General features: G+C 52.7%; 2 protein-coding genes across 3 annotated transcripts in view; one reads left to right on the top strand and one right to left on the bottom strand.

Annotated features, from left to right (window-relative positions):
• The window catches only part of LOC100976543 (CEA cell adhesion molecule 6), a 910,921-nt gene that overhangs the window by 451,934 nt on the left and 438,672 nt on the right, over positions 1–20,315 (bottom strand). The gene's annotated exons all lie outside the window — the stretch shown is intronic.
• Positions 1–20,315, top strand: part of DEDD2 (death effector domain containing 2) — a 21,638-nt gene extending 1,323 nt beyond the window's left edge. The window contains exons 1-5 of one of the 2 annotated variants that reach the window (XM_034946143.2): positions 1,115–1,273; positions 1,858–2,223; positions 3,646–3,765; positions 9,068–9,208; positions 19,084–20,315. In XM_034946143.2, the coding sequence (XP_034802034.1) occupies positions 1,896–2,223; positions 3,646–3,765; positions 9,068–9,208; positions 19,084–19,475 (981 nt within the window). In that variant the 5' untranslated portion in view covers positions 1,115–1,273; positions 1,858–1,895 and the 3' untranslated portion in view covers positions 19,476–20,315. Of the gene's footprint in view, positions 1–1,114; positions 1,274–1,857; positions 2,224–3,645; positions 3,766–9,067; positions 9,209–19,083 lie in introns of those variants that run through there. The other variant, XM_003811772.5, reaches the window with a different exon arrangement.

Raw genomic sequence — 20,315 nt, 5'->3', positions numbered from 1 at the left:
TTCAGGCGCGTGCCACCACATCCGGCTAAGAACAGACAGGGTTTCATCATGTTGGCCAGGCTGGTCTCGAACTCCTGGCCTCGTGTGATCCGCCCACCTCGGCTTCTCAAAGTGCTGGGATTACAGACGTGAGCTACCGCGCCCAGCCGATTCTTTTGAATTCACTGCTACAGCTCAGGCAGAGCCAGTACTGGGCCAGTGCTAGGCAGGACCCAGATCTCCCGACTCCCAAGAGGAGTTAATTGCGGGGGTGGGAAGAGGTCCAGGGAGGGGACTTGTCTCAAGTACATGCAGGTCCTGACCTTGAGTCACCTAAGTGGGGGGCGTGGCGACCGTCACACCCAAGGCCCCGCGGTAAGGGGACACGCATACACCACAGCCTAGACTCCCTGACAGACCCTCTCTAGTTGTTGCAATTTAGGGAGCGGGTATCTGGGCGACCCTGGAGGTCAGAGATTGGAAGGGGTTACGGAGGGGCCGTTTTGGCTCTGGGTGGAGACATCTGACTGTGATGGGGGTCGTGATGGACGCCATCGAGATGTACACAGTCGGAATGGAGGGTTCTGTTGCCGCTTGGAAGGAGGTATCCGTCCTGAACGTGAGATGAGGGAATTCTGGTTTTGATCAGGGGAAGGAACTTATAGACTGCGGGGGTGGTGGTGGGGGGTGGGGGGCGGGATTTCCATTTGGGATCACGAGAGAGCACAGTTGAGATGTAGATCCCTGGTTGTCACTAGAAGTGAGGGACAATCTAATGGAGGAGTGCCCAGGACCAGATCATATAAGGCCTGGGAGTTTACTGGGAGACGGGAAAGTAGTGATTGTGTTACTTTGCCACGGGCAACTAGGGGCAGTGGTGATGTGGGCGTCTAGCTCGTGATCAGGAGGGGGCTGTAGTTTATGAGATGAGTAGTTACAACTACTCGTGACGTGGCGCTACATGGCCCCGGTGGCTTCAGTCACGGGCGGGAAGTAGGGACCTGGAACCGGGTACCAGATACAGCCCCAGGGGCGGCGTGCTCTCGCTCTGCGCAAGCGCAGCACTCGCGAACCAAGTTGCTTCGGTTGGGGGCAGGTCCAGCGGCCCAGGAAGGGCGGGGCTTGGAGGCCTCGTTCTGCGCATGCGCCGAAGGGGCGTGGCGGTCGCACCTGCGCGAGTTGGGGGAAGGAGGAGGGGCGAGGTGACGCAGGCGTAATAATAGAGAAGGTGCCAGAAAGATCCAAAACAAGTGGCTGCGGCCGTCGCCCAGGAGTCACCGGACGCCAGAATCTGGTGAGGATCCAGAGAGGCCTAATGGTGACTGGTGGCGGGTAGACAGGACCACCTGGGCTCTGGGGAGCGGGCGGGGCCGCCCTTGCAGGGCGAGGGGGTCGGGTTCGGACGGTACCACCTGTGTGGAGCAAAGGGGCTGCCTGGGTCGCTCCTCTGTGTAGGGGGCAGAGGGTCACTTTCGGGAGGTACCACTTGCGTACAGCCGGGGGACTCATCAGACGGTACCACTGGACGGAGAAAAGGCTGGGCAGTCCTACCCAGAGTCAGGGGCAGTCAGCAGGGAGCCCCGGGGTGGGCCCCGAGGCTTGTTTGGGCCGCATCGTTTGGTCAGGTCCGGAGGCGAGCTCCGAACGTAGCACGGTGGGCGGGGGGGGGGCAGAAGCCGAGCGGGCTCCGGCGTCCCGACCTGTTCTTAGGGGACCTCGGGCGGGACCATTCCCTCCCGGGGGGGGGGAGGCCGAGGCGGTTGGGGGTGCGGGAGCGGCCCTGCCTGGCGCGATTGGGCGGGGGAGACGCGCTGGCGGTGTGGGGTTCGGGCCTCCGCGTCGCTGACCACTGCCCCCTCCCCGCTGTGTGGGTTCTAGGCCGGGTTCTGAGCTTGTTCCACCTCCCTCCCCCGGGAATGGCGCTATCCGGGTCGACCCCGGCCCCGTGCTGGGAGGAGGATGAGTGCCTGGACTACTACGGGATGCTGTCGCTTCACCGTATGTTCGAGGTGGTGGGCGGGCAACTGACCGAGTGCGAGCTGGAGCTCCTGGCCTTTCTGCTGGATGAGGCTCCTGGCGCCGCCGGAGGCTTAGCCCGGGCCCGCAGCGGCCTAGAGCTCCTGCTGGAGCTGGAGCGCCGCGGGCAGTGCGACGAGAGCAACCTGCGGCTGCTGGGGCAACTCCTGCGCGTGCTGGCCCGCCACGACCTGCTGCCGCACCTGGCGCGCAAGCGGCGCCGGCCAGGTACGGTTGAATGGGAGGGTGTCACACTTCCTGGGAGGAAAGGGCCTGGCTCCCGCTGGGCCTCCCTGGTGCCCTGATACGGACAGTGCCATATCAGGCAGCTTATGTCCCATTCTGCTACTCTCTCTTCCCACAATATCAATGAGCAACATAAGAGGAAGAAAGCATGGCTTTGGGAATTTGGCCACATCAGTGATGATGATTTTGGCCACTGTTTACGGAGGGCTTGTTTCATGCCAGGCACAGTTGTCAGCCCCTCATATGAACTAGTGCCTTATAGTCTCCCAGTAATCTCACAAGGAAGTCCTGTTACTGTCTTCACTGTAACCAGGAAAATAACAAGTTCAGGGAAGTTAAGCAGTTTGCACGTATAATAACAATCCTGTTTGCTGGGCCTAGGAGGGATACAGGATGATGGAGCTGACAAGGTGTTTGTTCCATGAAGTTTAAGTTTAGTGGGGCAATCAGATAATAAGAGAACTTATTTTTAGACGCTGTTGTAGGAAGACTAAAAGTAATGGAATAGAGAGAGTCAGGAGAGCAGCAAGGTGAAGGGAGGCTTTGCCCTGAGGCTGCACTGCCAGCCATGCATAGACCCCAGGGGAGAAAATCCCAGGGAGCATCCAAGGCCTGAGGTGGGAATGAGTTTGGCATCATCAGAGGCCAGTGTGGCAGGAGCAGAGGGGACCCAAGCTAGGGAAGAGAGGGAGGTAAGAAGTTATGTCATGAAGGGGCTTGCAGAGAACGTAGCTGGGAAGTGTGGGAGCCAGGATTCAAACCCAGCCAACTTGTCCCCAGAGTTGATGCCCTTAATCCTTGTGAAGGAAGTGCTCCTGGAGGATAGCAGCCTTCACATGAGAAGCTGGGAGGGGTTCAGGCTGCCGGTAGCCCTGTGCATGCATAGACCAAGCCTTTGGGTTACTAAAGGGGCAGTGGCTAGTTTGGGGAGGGGGGATTATGGCCTTCCCTGGCCCAGAGTAAGCCCACAGGATTTAGATAAGCAGGAGAAGGACAGCTCTAGGGAAGAGCTGACAGCATTTTTGGATATCTATGTCTGAAGATCACGCTCTAGAAGAGAAGATTTGGGGAGCCTGCACAGAGGCCTGCTTACTCCTTGGGGAGAGCTGGGGGCAGTTGATGCCAGGGCAAAGGGCCATTACAGGGACCCTTACCATGACTATCAACAGAATAACCTTGACAGTTTGAGCTGCCGTAGACGTGGGTTAGATTGCCCCAAGTCGTGATAAGTTCTCTCTCTTAGGAGGCATCTGAGCAACCTCTGCAGGAGGTGTTTGAGAATGAGTGGGTATTTGGGCTCTGACTACTGGGGAACTTAGGCACCTCGTGGTGCAGGCATTCTTCCAGGGGTGGGAATTAGGGCCAGGAGGCTGAATGCTTCTTCCTGTTCTTCTCTTCCTCCAGTGTCTCCAGAACGCTATAGCTATGGCACCTCCAGCTCTTCAAAGAGGACAGAGGGTAGCTGCCGTCGCCGTCGGCAGTCAAGCAGTTCTGCAAATTCTCAGCAGGGTCAGTGGGAGACAGGTGAGCCCAGCTGGGTGGGTGTAATGGCAGCATCCCTCTTTTCCTTATGAATTGTGCCCATCAAGGAAGGGGCCTGAGGGGTTATTCTGTCTCATTTTCACTGTGTGTGTGTGTGTGTGTGTGTGTGTGTGTGTGTGTGTGTGTTTATTGCTACAGATACTCTGTTCTGAAGCAACATACAGAATTGTTGCACATAGTTTCATGTTTCGTTTAAATGGTATTACATTGTGGGTATTACTCTGCACCTGGCTGTCTTTGCTAGATGTGTCTGAGATTTATTCATGCTGAGTATCTCTAATTGTATTATTTTAATTGCCATGCCCCAATTAACTTATTTATTCTCACCACCCCCAGTTTTTGTTTTTTTCTGTTTGGCTTTTTCAAGATAGGGGCTTGGTCTGTCACCCAGGCTGGAGTGCAGTGATGAAATCATAGCTCTCTGCGGCTTTGAACTCCTGGGCTCAAGCTGTCCTTCCACCTCAGCCTCTCAAGTAACTAGAACTACAGGGGTATGCCGCCATGCCTGGCTAATTTTTTCATCCTTTATAGAGGTGTGGTCTCCCCCTTGTTGTCCAGGCTGGTCTTGAACTCCTAGCCTCAAGCAGTTCTCCCACCTCAGCCTCCCAAAGTGCTGGATTACAGGCATGAGCCATCATGGCAGCCACCTCTAGTTGTTGTTGTTGTTTTGAGGCAGAATCTCACTCTGTCACTCAGGCTGGGGTGCAGTGGTGCAATCTCGGCTCACTGCAACCTCTGCCACCCAGATTCAAGCAATTCTCCTGCCTCAGCCTCCCAAGTAGCTGGAACTACAGGCGCATGACACCATGCCTGGCTAATTTTTTTGTATTTTTAGTAGAGATGAGGTTTCACCATGTTGCCCAAGCTGGTCTCGAACTCCTGGCCTCAAGAGATCTGCCCACCTGGGCCTCCGAAAGTGTTGGGATTACAGGCTTGAGCCACCGCGCCCTGGCCACCCCTCTTTTTATTATGTGAAATTTCAAACATACAAGTTGAAAGATTAGTAAAGTTAACATCTTCCACTTAGGTTCAATAATTGTTAAGATTTTGCTACTTTTGCTTTATGTGTATACGTAATTCTGGATTTTTTTGTTGAACCCTTTGAAAGTAAATTACAGACATCAGGATGCTTTACCCCTAAATTAGGCATCCGTGGAGAATAAGGATATTCTCCTGTACCACTTTAAGACTATTATACCTAAGAAAATAAACACGAATTCTCTGATATTCTAATGGTCCATTTTCAAAAATCCCCAGACTGTGGGACCGTTCAGAATCTATTCATAGTTGAGTTGGTATGCATTCAGTTGTTATGTCTCCTGCTATAGCACAGAAACTGCCCCTACACCCCATACCTTTTTCTTTTTCCTGTAACATTGATTTATTCACCCTAGCAGGCCGGTTGTTTTGTAGAATGTCCTGATTGTTTCTTTATCTGTCTGTTTTTTTCCTGATGGAGTTATGTAACTCGTCCCTCTTTCCCTTACATTTTTTGTTAAATGGGAATTATGTCTGAGGCTTGGTTAGATTCAGTTTATACGTCTTTAGCAGGAATAATCCTTGGTTGCTGCCATCTAGTTCATATTGGAGTACATCTCCAGGCATGTACGGCCTGGCTTTTCCGATGTGGGAAAGTTTGGTCACTTGGTTAAGGGGATATCTGCCATGTTTGTCCATTTTGAAGGGACATTTAGTTCTCATGGTTAGTAAACAGTCTATGGGGTGATACTTTGGCATATCCTGTTCCCTAATAGCCATTTACTCAGTGGGTTTCACATCTATGAGCTTTGCCTGAACCAGTTATCACATTGGTGTTTGCAAAATGGTGATTTTTCTAATTCTTTTTCTTTTTTCTTTGTCTTTCAAGAGGTATTCCCCCAATGCCCCTTTGAGTTTGAGTGTCACTATAGACCCATACACTATTTACTGACTTGTTAACAGTCAGTCAGTCTTCCTGCAGTTCCAACTGGCTAGCCTCTTGTGTCTTCTTCATGTGTTTGTATCATTCTTTGTGTGCTTCCTGCTTTGTGGCACTGCAAGATGTCCTGGGCTGACTTTGAACTTTCCCTTCCGCACCCTAGAATCAGCTGTTTTTCAAGGAAGCTGTGGTATTTAGAGACCAAAACCTGGGTGCTGAGTGTGTATATTGTTTCTAGGTTCTTTCAGTGAACAGTGTTAGAGACTTGACTTTTCAAAAAGTTTCTGTTAGTATTTTAAAGATTAATGTTATAGCCATGTTTGGTGGCTCATGCCTGTAATCTTAGTGCTTTGTGTGGCTGAGGCAGGAGGATTGCCTGAGGCCAGGAGTTCGAGATCAGCCTGGGCAATATAGTAAGACCCTGTGTCTAAAAAGATAAAAAACCTAGCCGGGTGCAGTGGCTCACACCTGTAGCCCCAGCAGTTTGGGAGGCTAAGGCGGGTGGACTGCTTCAGCCCAGGCGTTTGAGACCAGCCTGGGCAACATGGCAAAACCCTGTCTCTATAAAAAATACAAAAATTAGCCTGGCATGGTGATGTGCATATGTAGTCCCAGCTATTCAGGAGGCTGAGGTAGGAGGATTGCTTGAGTTGGGAAGGTGGAGGTTGCAGTGAGCTGAGATCACGCCACTGCATTCCAGTCTGGGTGACAGAGCAAGACCCTGTCTCAGAGAAAAAAAAAACGAGCCGGGTGTGGTGGCATGCCACTGGACTCCAGCCCGGGCAACAGAACGAGATCCCCACTCTAAACAAAGAAACAAAAACATCACAAATACTTTTTTTTGAGATGGAGTCTCACTCTGTCACCCAGGCTGGAGTACAGTGGCGCCATCTCAGCTCACTGCAACCTCTGCCTCCCAGGTTTAAGTGATCCTCCTGCCTCAGCCTCCTGAGTAGCGGGGACTACAGGTACAACACACCACCATATCTAGCTAATTTTTGTATTTTTAGTAGGGATGCAGTTTCACCATGTTGGCCAGGCTAGTCTCGAACTCCTGACCTCAGGTGACCTGCTTGCCTTGGCCTCCCAAAGTGCTGGGATAATAGGTGTGAGCCACTGCTCCCAGCCAGACTTTTTAATTTATTTATTTATTATTATTATTATTATTATTATTATTATTGAGAAAGAGTTTCACTCTTGTTGCCCAGGCTGGAGTGCAATGGCACAATCTCGGCTCACCGCAACCTCCGCCTCCCGGGTTCAAGCGATTCTCCTGCCTCAGCCTCCTGAGTAGCTGGGATTACAGGCATGTGCCACCACGCCCGACTAATTTTGTATTTTTAGTGGAGACAGGGTTTCTCCATGTTGGTCAGGCTGGTCTCGAACTCCCGACTTGAGGTGATCCGCCCGCCTCGGCCTCCCAAAGTGCTGGGATTATAGGTGTGAGCCACTGCACCCAGCCCCAGCCAGACTTTTTTATACTAAAAGTCTTTCCTCTTAATAACATTAAGATGTGGGTTTGTTTGATTTATTTTACAACAGTAATTAAATAGCATCAAAATAACAAAGTCAGTACAACTGCTGACTGTATCTAGTGAATGAAACATAGATTTTATTTGTGTTTCTTGTTCTCTGAGCATATCCCATTGAGATTTTACAGTCAGAATGTTCTTCAAGTTACTTGAATAATTGTTTCATCTGAGTATTCCTGTTACCAATTATGTATACAATCCCCTCCCTCCCTTCCTCCCTCCCTCTCTTCCTCCTTCCCTCCCTCCCTCCCTCCGTCCCTCTCTCCCTTCCTTCCTTCCTTTTCTTCTCCCTTCTCCCTTTGAGGGTCTAGCTCTGTTTCCCAGGCTGGAGTCCAGTGGCGCAAACACTGCTTACTGCAGCCTAGATCTCCTGGGCTCAAGCAGCCCTCCCACCTCAGCCTCCCAAGTAGCTGGGACTACAGGCACGTGCCACCACACCCGGCTAATTTTTTTTTATTTTATTTTAATAGAGACGGGTTTTTCCATGTTGCCCGGGTTCCAGGTTGGTCTTGAACTCCTAGGCTGTAGGCTGGGATTACAGACATGAACCACTACATCCGACCAGGTTCATTTTCTTCTGTTTGTGTTTAATTTTTTTTTTTTTTTTTTTGAGACAGGGTCTCACACTGTCACCCAGGCTGGAGTGCAGTGGCACAATCTCGGCTCACTGCAGCCTCCAGCTCCTGAGTTCAAGCGATTCTCCTGCCTCAGCTTCCCCAGTAGCTGGGATTACAGGTAGGCGCCACCACGCCCAGCTGATTTTTGTGTTTTTAGTAGAGACAGGGTTTCACCATGTTGGTCAAACTGGTCTCGAACTCCTGATCTCAAGTGATCCACCCACCTCGGCCTTCCAAAAGTGCTGGGATTGTAGGCGGGAGCCACACCGTGTGCGGTCTATTTGTGTTAATTTTATGGTTTATTTCATTTTAACTTTTTAAGTGTGTAAATCGGTTATATGAGTCAAAAGTCAAAACTAAAGTGTGGGGCCGGGCTTGGTGACTCAATGCCCATAATCCCAGTACTTTGGGACGCCGAGGCGGGTGGATCACTTGAGGTCAGGAGTTTGAGACCAGCCTGGCCAACATGGTGAAACCCATCTCTACTTAAAATACAAAAAATTAGCCGGTTGTCGTGGCAGACACCTGTAATCCCAGTTACTTGGGAACCTGAGGCAGGAGAATTGCTTGAACCCGGGAGGCGGAGATTGCAGTGAGCCAAGATTGTGCCATTGCACTCCAGCCTGGGCAACAAGAGCGAAACTCGGTCTCAAAAAAAAAAGTATGAAAAGTATTTTTAGACATGTCATTTCTACTGCTGGGCGCCCCTCACCCCCAATTCATTCATTTCTAGTCTGTGCTTCTAGTGTTTCATTTTGCAGATATATATAATCTTAATTTCCCTCCTTATGCAAAGTACAGCACACTGTAGACACTTATTTTGTATCTTGCTTTATTTCCTTAAACAGTCTATCCTGGACATCTCCCTATATTCCTGTTTCTTCTTGCCAGATATGTTGTTCTCAGGTTTTCATCATGATAATGCCCTGGTGGCGGTTGTCGTGTGTGTCTCCTGGTGTAAGTGTGCAGGGATTTCTCTAGGGTCACATCACACCTGGAGTGAGCCTGCTGCAGTGTGCTGGGGTGTACTCATCTGCCCTTCTAGATGATGCTAGATGGTACTCTTCATCTTTTAGACAGGGCCACTGAAGAAGGGAGGCAGAGTGGCTCACTCAGGGTCTGAGCACCGAGAACACCTTGAGTTCTTTTCCAGGCATACACCTGGGCACTCTAGCTGTCATCCTGGTCCTCAACTTGCCCCATTTTTTTCCCCTCAGGCTCCCCCCCAACCAAGCGGCAGCGGCGGAGTCGGGGCCGGCCCAGTGGTGGTGCCAGACGGCGGCGGAGAGGGGCCCCAGCCGCACCCCAGCAGCAGCCAGAGCCCGCCAGACCTTCCTCTGAAGGCAAAGTGACCTGTGGTAGGTGTCTGTAGGCCTTGGCAGTGCATGTAGAGTGCCCCGAGTGGGTTCAGAGGGTGGGAGAAATGAGCATTTTTCTGGGGGATGTGACACACTTGGCAGATGGGTGTCAGCTCTCGTTCACCACAGTGGAATTCTTGTCCTTTCTCTCGCCATCTTGCCTGTCTACATCCTGTCCATTGTTGAAGGATCAGATCTTGTGCCACCTCCTTCAGGAAGCCTTTCCTGACAACCCCCTGCCCTAGTTTCATTTGTGTATTCAGCAAACATCTGCCGGGGTTTACTTATTCAGACATTTCTTGTGCAGTGGCAGCATATCACGGGGTAAAAAAACAACGATCCTGGATCAGGCTGCCTGATTTACATCCTGGTCTTGGCACTTAAATAAGTTGTCTGACCTCAGGCCAGTAATTGAACCTCTCTGCCTCAGTTTCTTTTCTTTTCTTTTCTTTTTTTTTGAGACGCCATCTCCCTATGTCTCCCAGGCTGGAGTGCAGTGGTGTGATCTTGGCTTACTACAACCTCCGCCTCCCGGGTTCAAGCAGTTCTCCTGCCTCAGCCTCCCAAGTAGCTGGGATTACTGGCACCCACTGCCACGCCCAGCTAATTTTTGTATTTTTAGTTAGTAGAGATGAGTTTCACTATGTTGGCCAGGCTGGTCTTGAACTCCTGACCTCAAGTGATCCACCTGCCTCAGCCTTCCAAAGTTCTGGGATTACAGGCGTGAGCCACTGCACCCAGCCATCCACCTCAGTTTCCACATCTGTAAAGTGAGGCTGATAATCACCTCCCTGTTTGGATTGTTGTGAGAAAACAAATTTACCCACAGTATGCCTGGAGCAGTGCCCAACCCGGCACACGCTGTACGAGGGTTTGTTCTCACTGTTGCTGTGCCGTGTGCCTGGGGCAGGAGTGCTGCAGCAAGGTTCCCGGCTCTTGTGGAGCTGACCTAGTCAGGTGACCAGTGAAACTGAAGATCATTTTAGACAATGATAAGTGCCACCAAGAGAGGGTGGGAGCAGGTGGAGGAGCCAGGCTGGGGCCGGAGCAGCTTGGCCTCGCGGGCCACGGCAGGGATGACAGTTTGGATTTTATTCCATGCGCCAGGCACTGGCAGTGGGTTTTGAGCAGGAGGGTGACGTGATGTGATACCTCTTCAGGGAACTCTAACTCCATTTGGAAAATCAGTTAATAAGCAAGTTAGGGTTTTCAAAGTGTTTAGGATGCACTGGGCTTCTAGTAGGTGCTCTGCTAGGCGTGTGTTAAGTAGATTAAATTAATCGCTTGAAGAGGCTGTGAGGTCTGTGGAGAAGGACTAGGCAGAGGTCTGGCCTTGGGGTTGTGTTGGAGAGGGTGAGGAGAAGTGACCTAGGAAATAAGGAAGGGCACTGGCCATAGGGCTGACTGTAGACACGATGGGTTGGGTGGGTTGGGGACTCCGCTGTGAGACTACTTTGACCTTGCTCTTGAGAAATTCCACTTGGTCATGTGGGGAGGACACAGCAATGAGCACCCCCTCAACTGTAGTACCCCTTTCTCTAGTTGGGCAAGCTTGGGAAACACAGAAGGGATCAGATATGGTCTTCGAGCTCTCAGGCTGCAGGGAAGACAGATGAGGGAAGTGGCAGCCAGGCTGGTGTGACAGGTGGCACGGGTATTGTGAGTGCAGGGGCTCTGGGGTGTGCAGGGAGTCTCCTGGCCAGCCCCAGTTTCCTTGTGGAGGTGCCATGTCTAGAACAAGCTCAAGGAAGCTGGAAGAGGAGCTGGGAAGGGTGATTCTGGCAGAGTGACTCATGCGTACAATGTCCCCAGCCGGATGTGGTCAGGGCTGAGTCTGTCTGGAGCAGAGGCTTTGTGGGTGGGAGCAGGGGGAGATGAGGCAGGCGGGGGGCCTTGAAGGTTTGGATTTTATTCTAGGGGGCAGTGGGTGGGGGAGCCATGGAAAGGTTTGTTAATTCCTTCATCCAGTTTTTATTAGGATCATCTTTATGCCAAGCACTGTTCCAGGCACGGAGGGCTCAGAATTGGACCAGGTTGAAGAAAGTCCTCAGCCTCCAGGAGTTTACGTTATAGTGGGCAAGACAGATAACTCGAAAATAAGCCAGCGTAGCAGACGGCATCAGCTAGTGACAAGTGCCCTAATGAAACATGAGGCCAGGGGTGGTGCCGAGCCCCTGCAAAGGGCTGAGGCTGCTGAGGGAGGGGAGGAGGCCCCTGGGGGGAGTGGAAGGGTTCAGTGGAGGAGGCCAATGTGGAAGCTGGAGGTCAGAAGACCAAGTTGGAGCTGGTGAGATGCTGGCATGTCCTGTCTTCTAGGAGACCTTGGCCTGGGGGTGCTTCCTTCTACCATCTGCAGAGCTTTCTCCAGCCCACAAAGTACGCACACCTGCCCCCTCCTAGTGCCCATAATGGCCCTCCAGGGAGTGGGCATCATGCCTGCTTTGTAGATGAGGCAGCAGATAACGTGTGCTGGGTGCTGTCAGAAGGAACAGACCTACAGAGCCAGCCCTGGGTCCTCAGGCAGCTATGTGGGCTTGCGCGGCAGGGTTTGAGGGGGTGGTTGCCTGGTGGTGACTCCCCCTCGAATCAGCCAGTAATTCCCAGAGCCACCAGGCTGGCTGGGCGGGTGAGGGAGTCATTGCCTCAAGGAAGATAGGAACAGGCCAAGGGAGGCTTCAGGTCTCTTTCCCGAGGCGAGGAGGTTGTTAACCAGGGCTTGGCTAGGTCTTGATGGGAGATGGGTGAGCAGGTCTGACTGCTGACTCACCAGGCAGGGTGGGGCTGGAGTGAGGCTCTCCCCATCTGGGCTCCTGTTTTTCCCTCTGAAAAATGGAATGGCTTACTTTTTAGAGAGGCCGAATGCCAGAGGTGGAAGGAGGCCTGACTGAAGAAGAGGCCTGCTATTCTTGACTCTTCCTTACCTGTGATACCTGTGACCCCCAGCCAGCTGCCCTCCATTGAGGGATAGAACTAGACAAACTCTCGACTGCCTGAGACAGTGAGGAAGGACACCTTGGTGGTCCTAGGGTTGGACACAGGACATCTGAGCGACCATGTGCCTCTCAGGGTCTGTGGTGGGCACTACTCGGCCCTGAATTCTCAAGACAGCCATTGAGGTGGGATGACATCTTGCAAAGGAAGAGGCATGCTCAGGGAAAGGCAGTCACTAGTCTGAGTGGCAGGGGGCAGAGCTTGGCTGAAACTTGGGTTTGTTTATTTGTTTATTCCATATGTATTTATAGGGTATTTACTATATGCTAGGTCAGCCGGGGTGGGAGACCTTGCCCTCATTGAGCTTGTGCTGTGGTGGGAGAAAGCCAAGAGAGAGATTTCAGATGTCAGGGGAAGGGTGTTCCCGATGGAGAGGACAGCGGGAGCACAGGCCCAAGTGGGATGTGCCAGTGCTCAAGGGCAGCGTGGAGGATGGCAAGGAAACTGACAGGAATGGAGGAGTAGGGTGGAGACCCCTAGGAGGTGAGGGGGGGAGAGGGAACCAGGGCAGATCCTGCAGGGCCTGGGCTTTGCATTTTTTTTTTTTTATTATGGAAAGCAGTTGGAGGATTTGAATGACAGGATCAGCTTTGCTTCTCCCCTGCAATTTTTTTTTTTTTTTTTAAAAATTATGAGACAGGGTCTCCATCGCCCAGGCTGGAGCACAGTGGTGCAGTCTCAGCTCACTGCAGCCTCCGCTTCCCAGGTCAAGTGATTCTCCAACCTCAGCCTCCTGAGTAGCTGGAACTACAAGCGTGATCCAGCATGCCTGGCTAATTTCTGTGTGTTTTCTTAGAGGCAGGGTCTTGCCCTGTTGCCCAGGCTGGTCTCGAACTCCTGAGCTCAAAGCGATTCACCTGCCTTGGCCTCCCAAAGTGCTGGGATTACAGGCATGAGCCACCGCCTGGCCCCTGCAATTTTTTCTATGGAAAATATACCAAAGTAGATAGACTAGCTTTAGCCATTGTCAACTCATGGCGATCTCATCTTAGGATAATTAGGAATTTTGGAGTCAATTCTGGTTGCCCTATGATCTCATCTGTAGATGTTTCACTGTGTATCTTGAAAAGAGATTTTTTTTTTTGAGATGGAGTTTTGCTGTTGTTGCCCAGGCTGGAGTGCAATGACGTGATCTCAGCCTACCGCAACCTCTGCCTCCCGGGTTGAAGCGATTCTCCTGCCTCAGCCTCCCGAGTAGCTAGGATTACAGGCATGTGCTACCACACCCGGCTAATTTTGTATTTTTAATAGACAGGGTTTCTCCATGTTGGTCAGGCTGGTCTCGAACTCCCGAACTCAGGTGATCCACCCGCCTGGGCCTCCCAAAGTGTTGGCGATTACAGGTGTGAGCCTCTGTGGCTGGCCAAAGATAAAAATAGGGTTTCACGCCAAAAAAGATTAGTAACTCCTTACTATCAAATATCTGATCGGTGCTCAGATTTTCAGTTGTTTTATAAATGTAGGTTCTCTGAAGTCTCTCCTTTCCCCTACCATCTCTCTTTCTCCGCCTTGCGTTGTATTTTTCTAAAGCAGTTGTCCTGTGGCATTTCCCGAAGACTGGATTTTGCTGACTGTATCCTGCAGTAGGGTTGATTCAGTGTGTTCTACCCTGTCTTTTGTATTTCCTGAAGATGGGTAGTGGGGTCTGGAGAGGCTTGATCAGATTCTGGTTTGATGTTTTGTTTTCCTCAATCCCGCTTCTGAGGGTGTGTTGTGCGCCTCCATCAGGAAGCAGGTGATGGCTGCTTATCCCTCTCTGGAGTTGGAGGCAGCTTCTCCTCATTGCCTCAATTCAGTAGGAGTTGAACTCAGTAGGAGTTGAAAAACTTTCCATTTGACATGATGATGCTGGCTTTGTTGTGGAGAAGAGACGAGGGAGGCAAGCCAAGATGCTGGGAGGTTCCCACCATTGTCCAGAGGGGGCTGGTGCTGGTCCTGGTGTGGTGGCGGGGCGGGGGTGGGGTCTCTCCACTGAAGCACATTGGCTGCCTCTCTCCAGCAAGGCTGGAAGCATCTCCCAGTGTTGTGGGAGCACAGGTCCTCTTCTTCCCCAGCCCATCTTTGTTAGTTCATTTTTGTGTTGCTATAAAGAAATACCTGAGACTGTGTAATTTGTAAAGAAAAGAGATTTACTTGGCTCACGGTTCTGCAGGCTGTACAAGAAGCAGGGTGCCAGCATCTGCTTCTGTTGAGGACCTCCGGAAGCTTCCATTCATGGTGGAAGGCCAAGGGGAGCAGGCTTGTCACATGGTGAGAGGTGGGGGGTGGGGGAGCTGCCACACTCTTAACCAGCTCTCACGGGAAATACCAGAGCAAGAACTCACTCATCACCAAGGGATTCATGAGGGACCCAGCCCCATGATCCAACACCTTCCATGAGGTCCCACCCACAATGTTGGAGTCACATTTCCACATGAGATTTGGAGAGAACACACATCCAAACCTTGTCACCACCCAACTAGGAACTCTTAGAGGGACGACTTGAGTGAGGTTCATCTCTGGGCTCCCAGACACACCCAGCCCAGGGCCTGCTCCCTTGAACTTCACGCTGGTCCCCCACTGAGAAGCCCATTTCACTTGATGTCCCATTTGCCCCAGAAGAGAGACTGGCGAGGTGGGGGTGGGGGACAAGAGGGTGCTGGGCCCACCTGAGTGCAGGAAGCAGGAGCAGCTCTCCTCTCTAGGAAGGCATGGCACCTGCCCCCCGCCCTCCCAGAGACAGGGAACTTTTCCCCACAGCTGCCAAAATGGAAAAGATGCAGCCAGCCCCCGGTCCAGCGCACATGGTGCTGGGTGCTCTTCCTGCCTGCCGCCTCAGGGCCACACTGGACAGTTCCTCCACTTCTCTCCATGTCTACTGCTCCCATCCTGGACAGCCATTTGTGACCCTTCCCCCGCCTGCTGCCCTGGCCCTGTTTCTACCCACCTGCCACTTCACAGCACAGCTGGAGTTGCCCCTAAGTTGGCAGGTCCTGCCTCCTGTCCTCTCTGCATGCCTGGCCTTCCTGGCCTCCCCTCTTTCCTTGCATTGAGCCTTGAATTCTCACAGTAGCCCCACATGGGCAGATGTTAGGGGGAGCCTTGTTTTACACAGGAGGCCACCGAGGTACAGAGAGGTGTGGTCACTTCCAGAGGCCCTAGAATCTTGAGTCTGCTGGCGATTGGGATTGAGATCAGCCTCCCTGACCTGGCTGCCCTTTCTCCCTTAGTGCCCTTCTCCCCTCCATGTTCCTGCCACGCCGGCCCCTCAGCCTGTGCAGGCCTGAAGTTCATTTTCTCTCTGGACTTCCATAAATGCTCATCTCTCCTGAGAATGCCATTCTTTTTTTCTCTCCTGTTTTTCTTTCTAAACCTACTTGTCCTCCTTCACATTTTACCTCAGATGTCATTTCCTAGAGAGATCCTCTCTGATCCTTTCAATCTAAACTATAACTCGCCCTGTCTAATTTTCTCTGCTGGCTCTCAGGATGTCTTTTAGTTGTGTATTTGATGTGTATGGTTCTGTGTGAGGTAGCAAACAGGATAGGGGTAGTTAAGAGCTCGGGCACTGGAGCCATACACTTGAGGTAAAATTCCAGCTCTGCCATTTCCTATCTGGTGGCCTTAGGCAGGTGACTCAACCTGTGTGCCTCAATTTCCCCATCTGCAGAAAAGGAATAATAACAGCATCACCTGATTGTTGTGGGGACAATCAAAGGGGTCAGCAGATGTGAAGTATGTAGTACCGTGCCAGCCTGTAGTAAAAGCTATAGGCAGGTGTCACCTGTTGTGATTATTTTGGGGAGGGGTAAAGCACGTGATTGGGTGCTAAGGGTGGAGCAGAGGCTCAGAGAAGCCTCGCCTACTCCTATTGCCTGGTGGCACCTCCCTGTCTTTTCCCTGTGCACCATGATCATGTTTTCCAGCTCAGAGGTGGGAGTGTGTGGTCTGCTGAAGGATTTGCTCATCTGTAAATGGGGCTGGTGAAAGTACTCTGAGGATTAGGTGGGCTGAGAGAGGAAAGCCCTTGAGTAGAGCCTGGCTTGTGGGGAGTGCTTCCTAACTGTGGGTTACATGTCTCCCCGTCCCACTTGTGGCAAGGTTCTCGTGTCACCCTAGCATGCCTGGCATTCATAAAATATCTGTTGAATAAGAGATTGAATGGGGGCATGGAGATCTGCCCTGGCCTTGTCCCTGTACCCTGTCCACTCTGACATGGTGGGGGCTCTGGGTGGATTGAGAACTTATACCAGAGGTCCATGCTGGGGAGAAGGACGAGCTGAGAGAGGATTCAACTGGGCAGGATGTGGGGGTCCCACGAGCTGAGCCTTGGCAAATGTTCTGGATGGAGGAGGTGGACAGGTCATTTTGTAAGTAAGGCTCTTGTTGGGAACATTTTCTTGTGACTGGAGTGCAGGGTATGGGGGGACATGGCAGGGATTGGAGGAGTCCAAGGAGAAGGTTGGCTTAGGGACCTGTGAGAGAGAGATGAAGGCCTGGGTGAGGGCCATGGGGGTAGGGAGTTGGGTGTCGAAATTACAGTTCCTGTTTCTGGGAGCCTTCTTTGTCGTAGGGCTGTGAGCAAGCATTTTATGAGTTGCCTCATTTAATCCTTGTGACTTCAATGTGCAGCAGGGACCTCTTGTTTGTTTGTGTTTCAGATGGGGAAACAGGCTCAGAGAGGTAAGGTCACATGCCCAAGGCCCCACAGCTTAGAGAGTGGCAGAGCTGGGACTCACCTCAAGGTCTGTTGGACTCCACCACCTGGCCCTGCCTCTGTGGCCAACCACTCCTGGGTGGCCTGGAACAGGTGCTGCTCCTCCCAGCCCCCTGCTCTCCCACCCACATTGATTGAGGTCATGGCCAGTTGCTTCCTGGAGTCAAGGATGCAGTCAAGGATCTGGTCGTCTGGGTAGAGACAGCTGGGTCTGAATGCCATGGGAGGGCCTGGGGGCTGAGACTGGGCAGGCTTCCCTGGGCATTGAGTGGAGAGGATGGGGTTCCCCTAGAGCCAGAAAGAGGAAGGGTTTGGGGTGGGAGGAGGAAGTGGGCTGGGCTGTGAAGTTGTCTTGGGGAGCAGGGGCCCTGCATTCTCCTTTCTGCTCTGTGGCTGACATGGTCTGTGAAAGTTGAAGGGAGCCACAGCATGAGACATTCCCTCCCAGAGCCTTGTTTCCTCATCTGTCAAGTGGGCTGAAGGTGGGCTCTGCCCCACAGGGCTGATTCTACTGCATCCCCAAGGGTCAGGCAATTGGCCTATCAGAGGGGTTGGTGGCTGCCATTCTGGGAGCACCCCTTGGACACTGTGTGCAGTGCTAGCTTGTTCCTTTCTATCCATTGCTCTCTTTTTAATCCTCTTAACAGCTCCTCACAGTAGGAATTGTCCCCTTGTTTAGGCAGGAACCCATGCTCAGAGAGGTTGTGACTTGTCACAGGTCACACTGCTGAAGGCTCCTGTGTGGGAATCCACTTCATTGATTGAGGAGCCTACTCTCAGGGACATAGGAGGTTAAATGACCTCTGTCAGGCACTGCCATTGTCTGGCCGTGTGACCTTGGGCGAGTCACTTCACTTCTCTTGGCCTCCATTTTTTCATCTGTAAGTTGGGGGTGATAATAGGACCTGTCCCACAGGGTCATTTATAGGTTAAATGAGTTTCTGTGATTCAAGCACTTGGCGCCTGGCAGATAGTCGGCACTCTGTAAGTGTTGGCTGCTGCTGTTTCTGGCTCACAGCTGATCCTCAGGACAGCCTCATTGGGTGTGTAGAGAGAGGGGGTACTGTCACTAGCCTAAGTGATGGGTGGGAATTCAGAAATCCTGGAAGAGAGGTGGTATGTGAAGTTCATGATTACAGGATAGCCTTAGAAGTCCAGTGTCCTGTCCCCTGTACACAGCTGCCACCTCTTTTGCGCAGATGTGGGGAGAGTTGTGACAGAAACCAGCTCAAACTGGCTTCAGCAAAAAGGGGAGTTGAGTGTAGCTGAAAATCCAGCTACGATCGTGGGCTCATGTGATGACCTCAGGAATCTTTTTATCTCCGGGGCTGGCCCTGCGTAGGCTTCCTTCTCTCCTCTTGGCACAGTGGCTCCCAGCAGCTCTGGGCTTCCAGCCCATCATCTTAGCAGCTCTGTGGCAAGAGAGTACCTGACTCCCAGTAGAGCCAGCACAGGTCCAGCCGCAAGCCTCCCGGGCCTGGTCAGGATCCTGCGCATCCGCAGTGCTGGCTCAGGTGGATGGGAGGGATGGGGATGTGGTTGGCACCATGTGAGTCTCATTGTTTGGGGGCAGGGTGTGAGGCTGGTTGCCTTAAGGCAAGTCCATTAGTTCATGCATTAGTTCTTCACAAATACATATTGAACACCTACTATGTGCCGCAGTTACACAAGTGAACAAAACAGACAAAAACCCCTTCCTTGCTGTCATCTGTCTCTCCATGCTGAGTGTAGAGACAGATGATGAGCAGATAGTAACTGACAGAGGAGGTTAGAAGGTGGTAAGTGCCTTGGACAAAAATGGAGCAGGGTGTGGGACCTGGCATGCTGCAGAGAGGGCTGGGTGGGTGGTTACAGCTGTAAATAGGTTGGCCTAGGTGGGCCTTGTTGGCAAGGTGGCTTTTGAGCAAAGACCTGCAGGAAGAGAGGGAGCAAGTGTTGTGCAGATCCAGGGAAAGAGCACCCCTGGCAGTGGGGAGGCTTGTTGGAGCAGTGAGGAGGTGGTGGGGCTGGAGAAGAGGAGGACGTACTTGGTCAGGGAACCCCACAGAGCCGGGGAGGCTGTGTCAGGACTAGGGTGTGGCTACCGGAAGGGGGTGGAGGGAGAAGGCTGGAGGGAGGAAGGGTGGCGTTCCCCATAAGTGTGTCTAGTGTTGGCCCCCTCCCTGACAAATCCCTCCTTCCCCTGCAGACATCCGGCTCCGGGTTCGAGCAGAGTACTGCGAGCATGGGCCAGCCTTGGAGCAGGGCGTGGCATCCCGGCGGCCCCAGGCGCTGGCGCGGCAGCTGGACGTGTTTGGGCAGGCCACCGCAGTGCTGCGCTCAAGGGACCTGGGCTCCGTGGTTTGTGACATCAAGTTCTCAGAGCTCTCCTATCTGGACGCCTTCTGGGGCGACTACCTGAGTGGCGCCCTGCTGCAGGCCCTGCGGGGCGTGTTCCTGACTGAGGCCCTGCGAGAGGCTGTGGGCCGGGAGGCTGTTCGCCTGCTGGTCAGTGTGGATGAGGCTGACTATGAGGCTGGCCGGCGCCGCCTGTTGCTGATGGAGGAGGAAGGGGGGCGGCGCCCGACAGAGGCCTCCTGATCCAGGACTGGCAGGATTGATCCCACCTCCAAGTCTCCGGGCCACCTTCTCCTGGGAGGACGACCATCTCTACCCCTAGAGGACTGTCACTCTAGCATCTTTGAGGACTGCCACAGGACCAGGACAGCAGGCCCCTTGACAGCCCCTCCCACAGGATGTGGGCTCTGAGGCCTAAACCATTTCCAGCTGAGTTTCCTTCCCAGACTCCTCCTACCCCCAGGTGTGCCCCCTTAGCCTCTGGAGGCGGGGGCTGGGCCTGTATCTCAGAAGGGAGGGGCACAGCTACACACTCACCAAAGGCCCCCCTGCACATTGCATCTCTGATCTTGGGCTGTCTGCACTCTCACAGGTGCACACACTCACTCATGCTCACACTGCCCCTGCTGAGATCTTCCCTGGGCCTCTGCCCTGGCCTGCTTCCCAGCACACACTTCTTTGGCCTAAGGGCTTCTCTCTCAGGACCTCTAATTTGACCACACCCAACCTGGGCTTCAGCCACATCAGTGGGCACTGGAGCTGGGGTGCACATGGGGCCTGCTCACCTTGCCCACACATCTTCAGCCAGCCAGGGCCCTGCCCAGCTTCAATTTACAGACCTGACTCTCCTCACCTTCCCCCCTGCTGTCCAGAGCTGAACATAGACTTGCACTTGGATGTCACCTGGAGTGTCACATGGGAGTGTTATGGAAGCATCATACCAAGGCCTACTGTTGCACATGGGGCCAAAACCAGTAAACAGCCACCTTCTTGGAAAGGGAATGCATAGGCTTTGGGGGTGATGGAAAAGACCTTTTACAAATGATACCAATTAAACTGCCCTGGGAAGGGCATAGGTGGGCA

The sequence above is a fragment of the Pan paniscus genome, chromosome 20, assembly GCF_029289425.2.
Source record: "Pan paniscus chromosome 20, NHGRI_mPanPan1-v2.0_pri, whole genome shotgun sequence".
In the NCBI taxonomy this organism is placed as follows: domain Eukaryota; kingdom Metazoa; phylum Chordata; class Mammalia; order Primates; family Hominidae; genus Pan; species Pan paniscus.
This window is presented reverse-complemented; position numbering and strand designations above follow the sequence as displayed.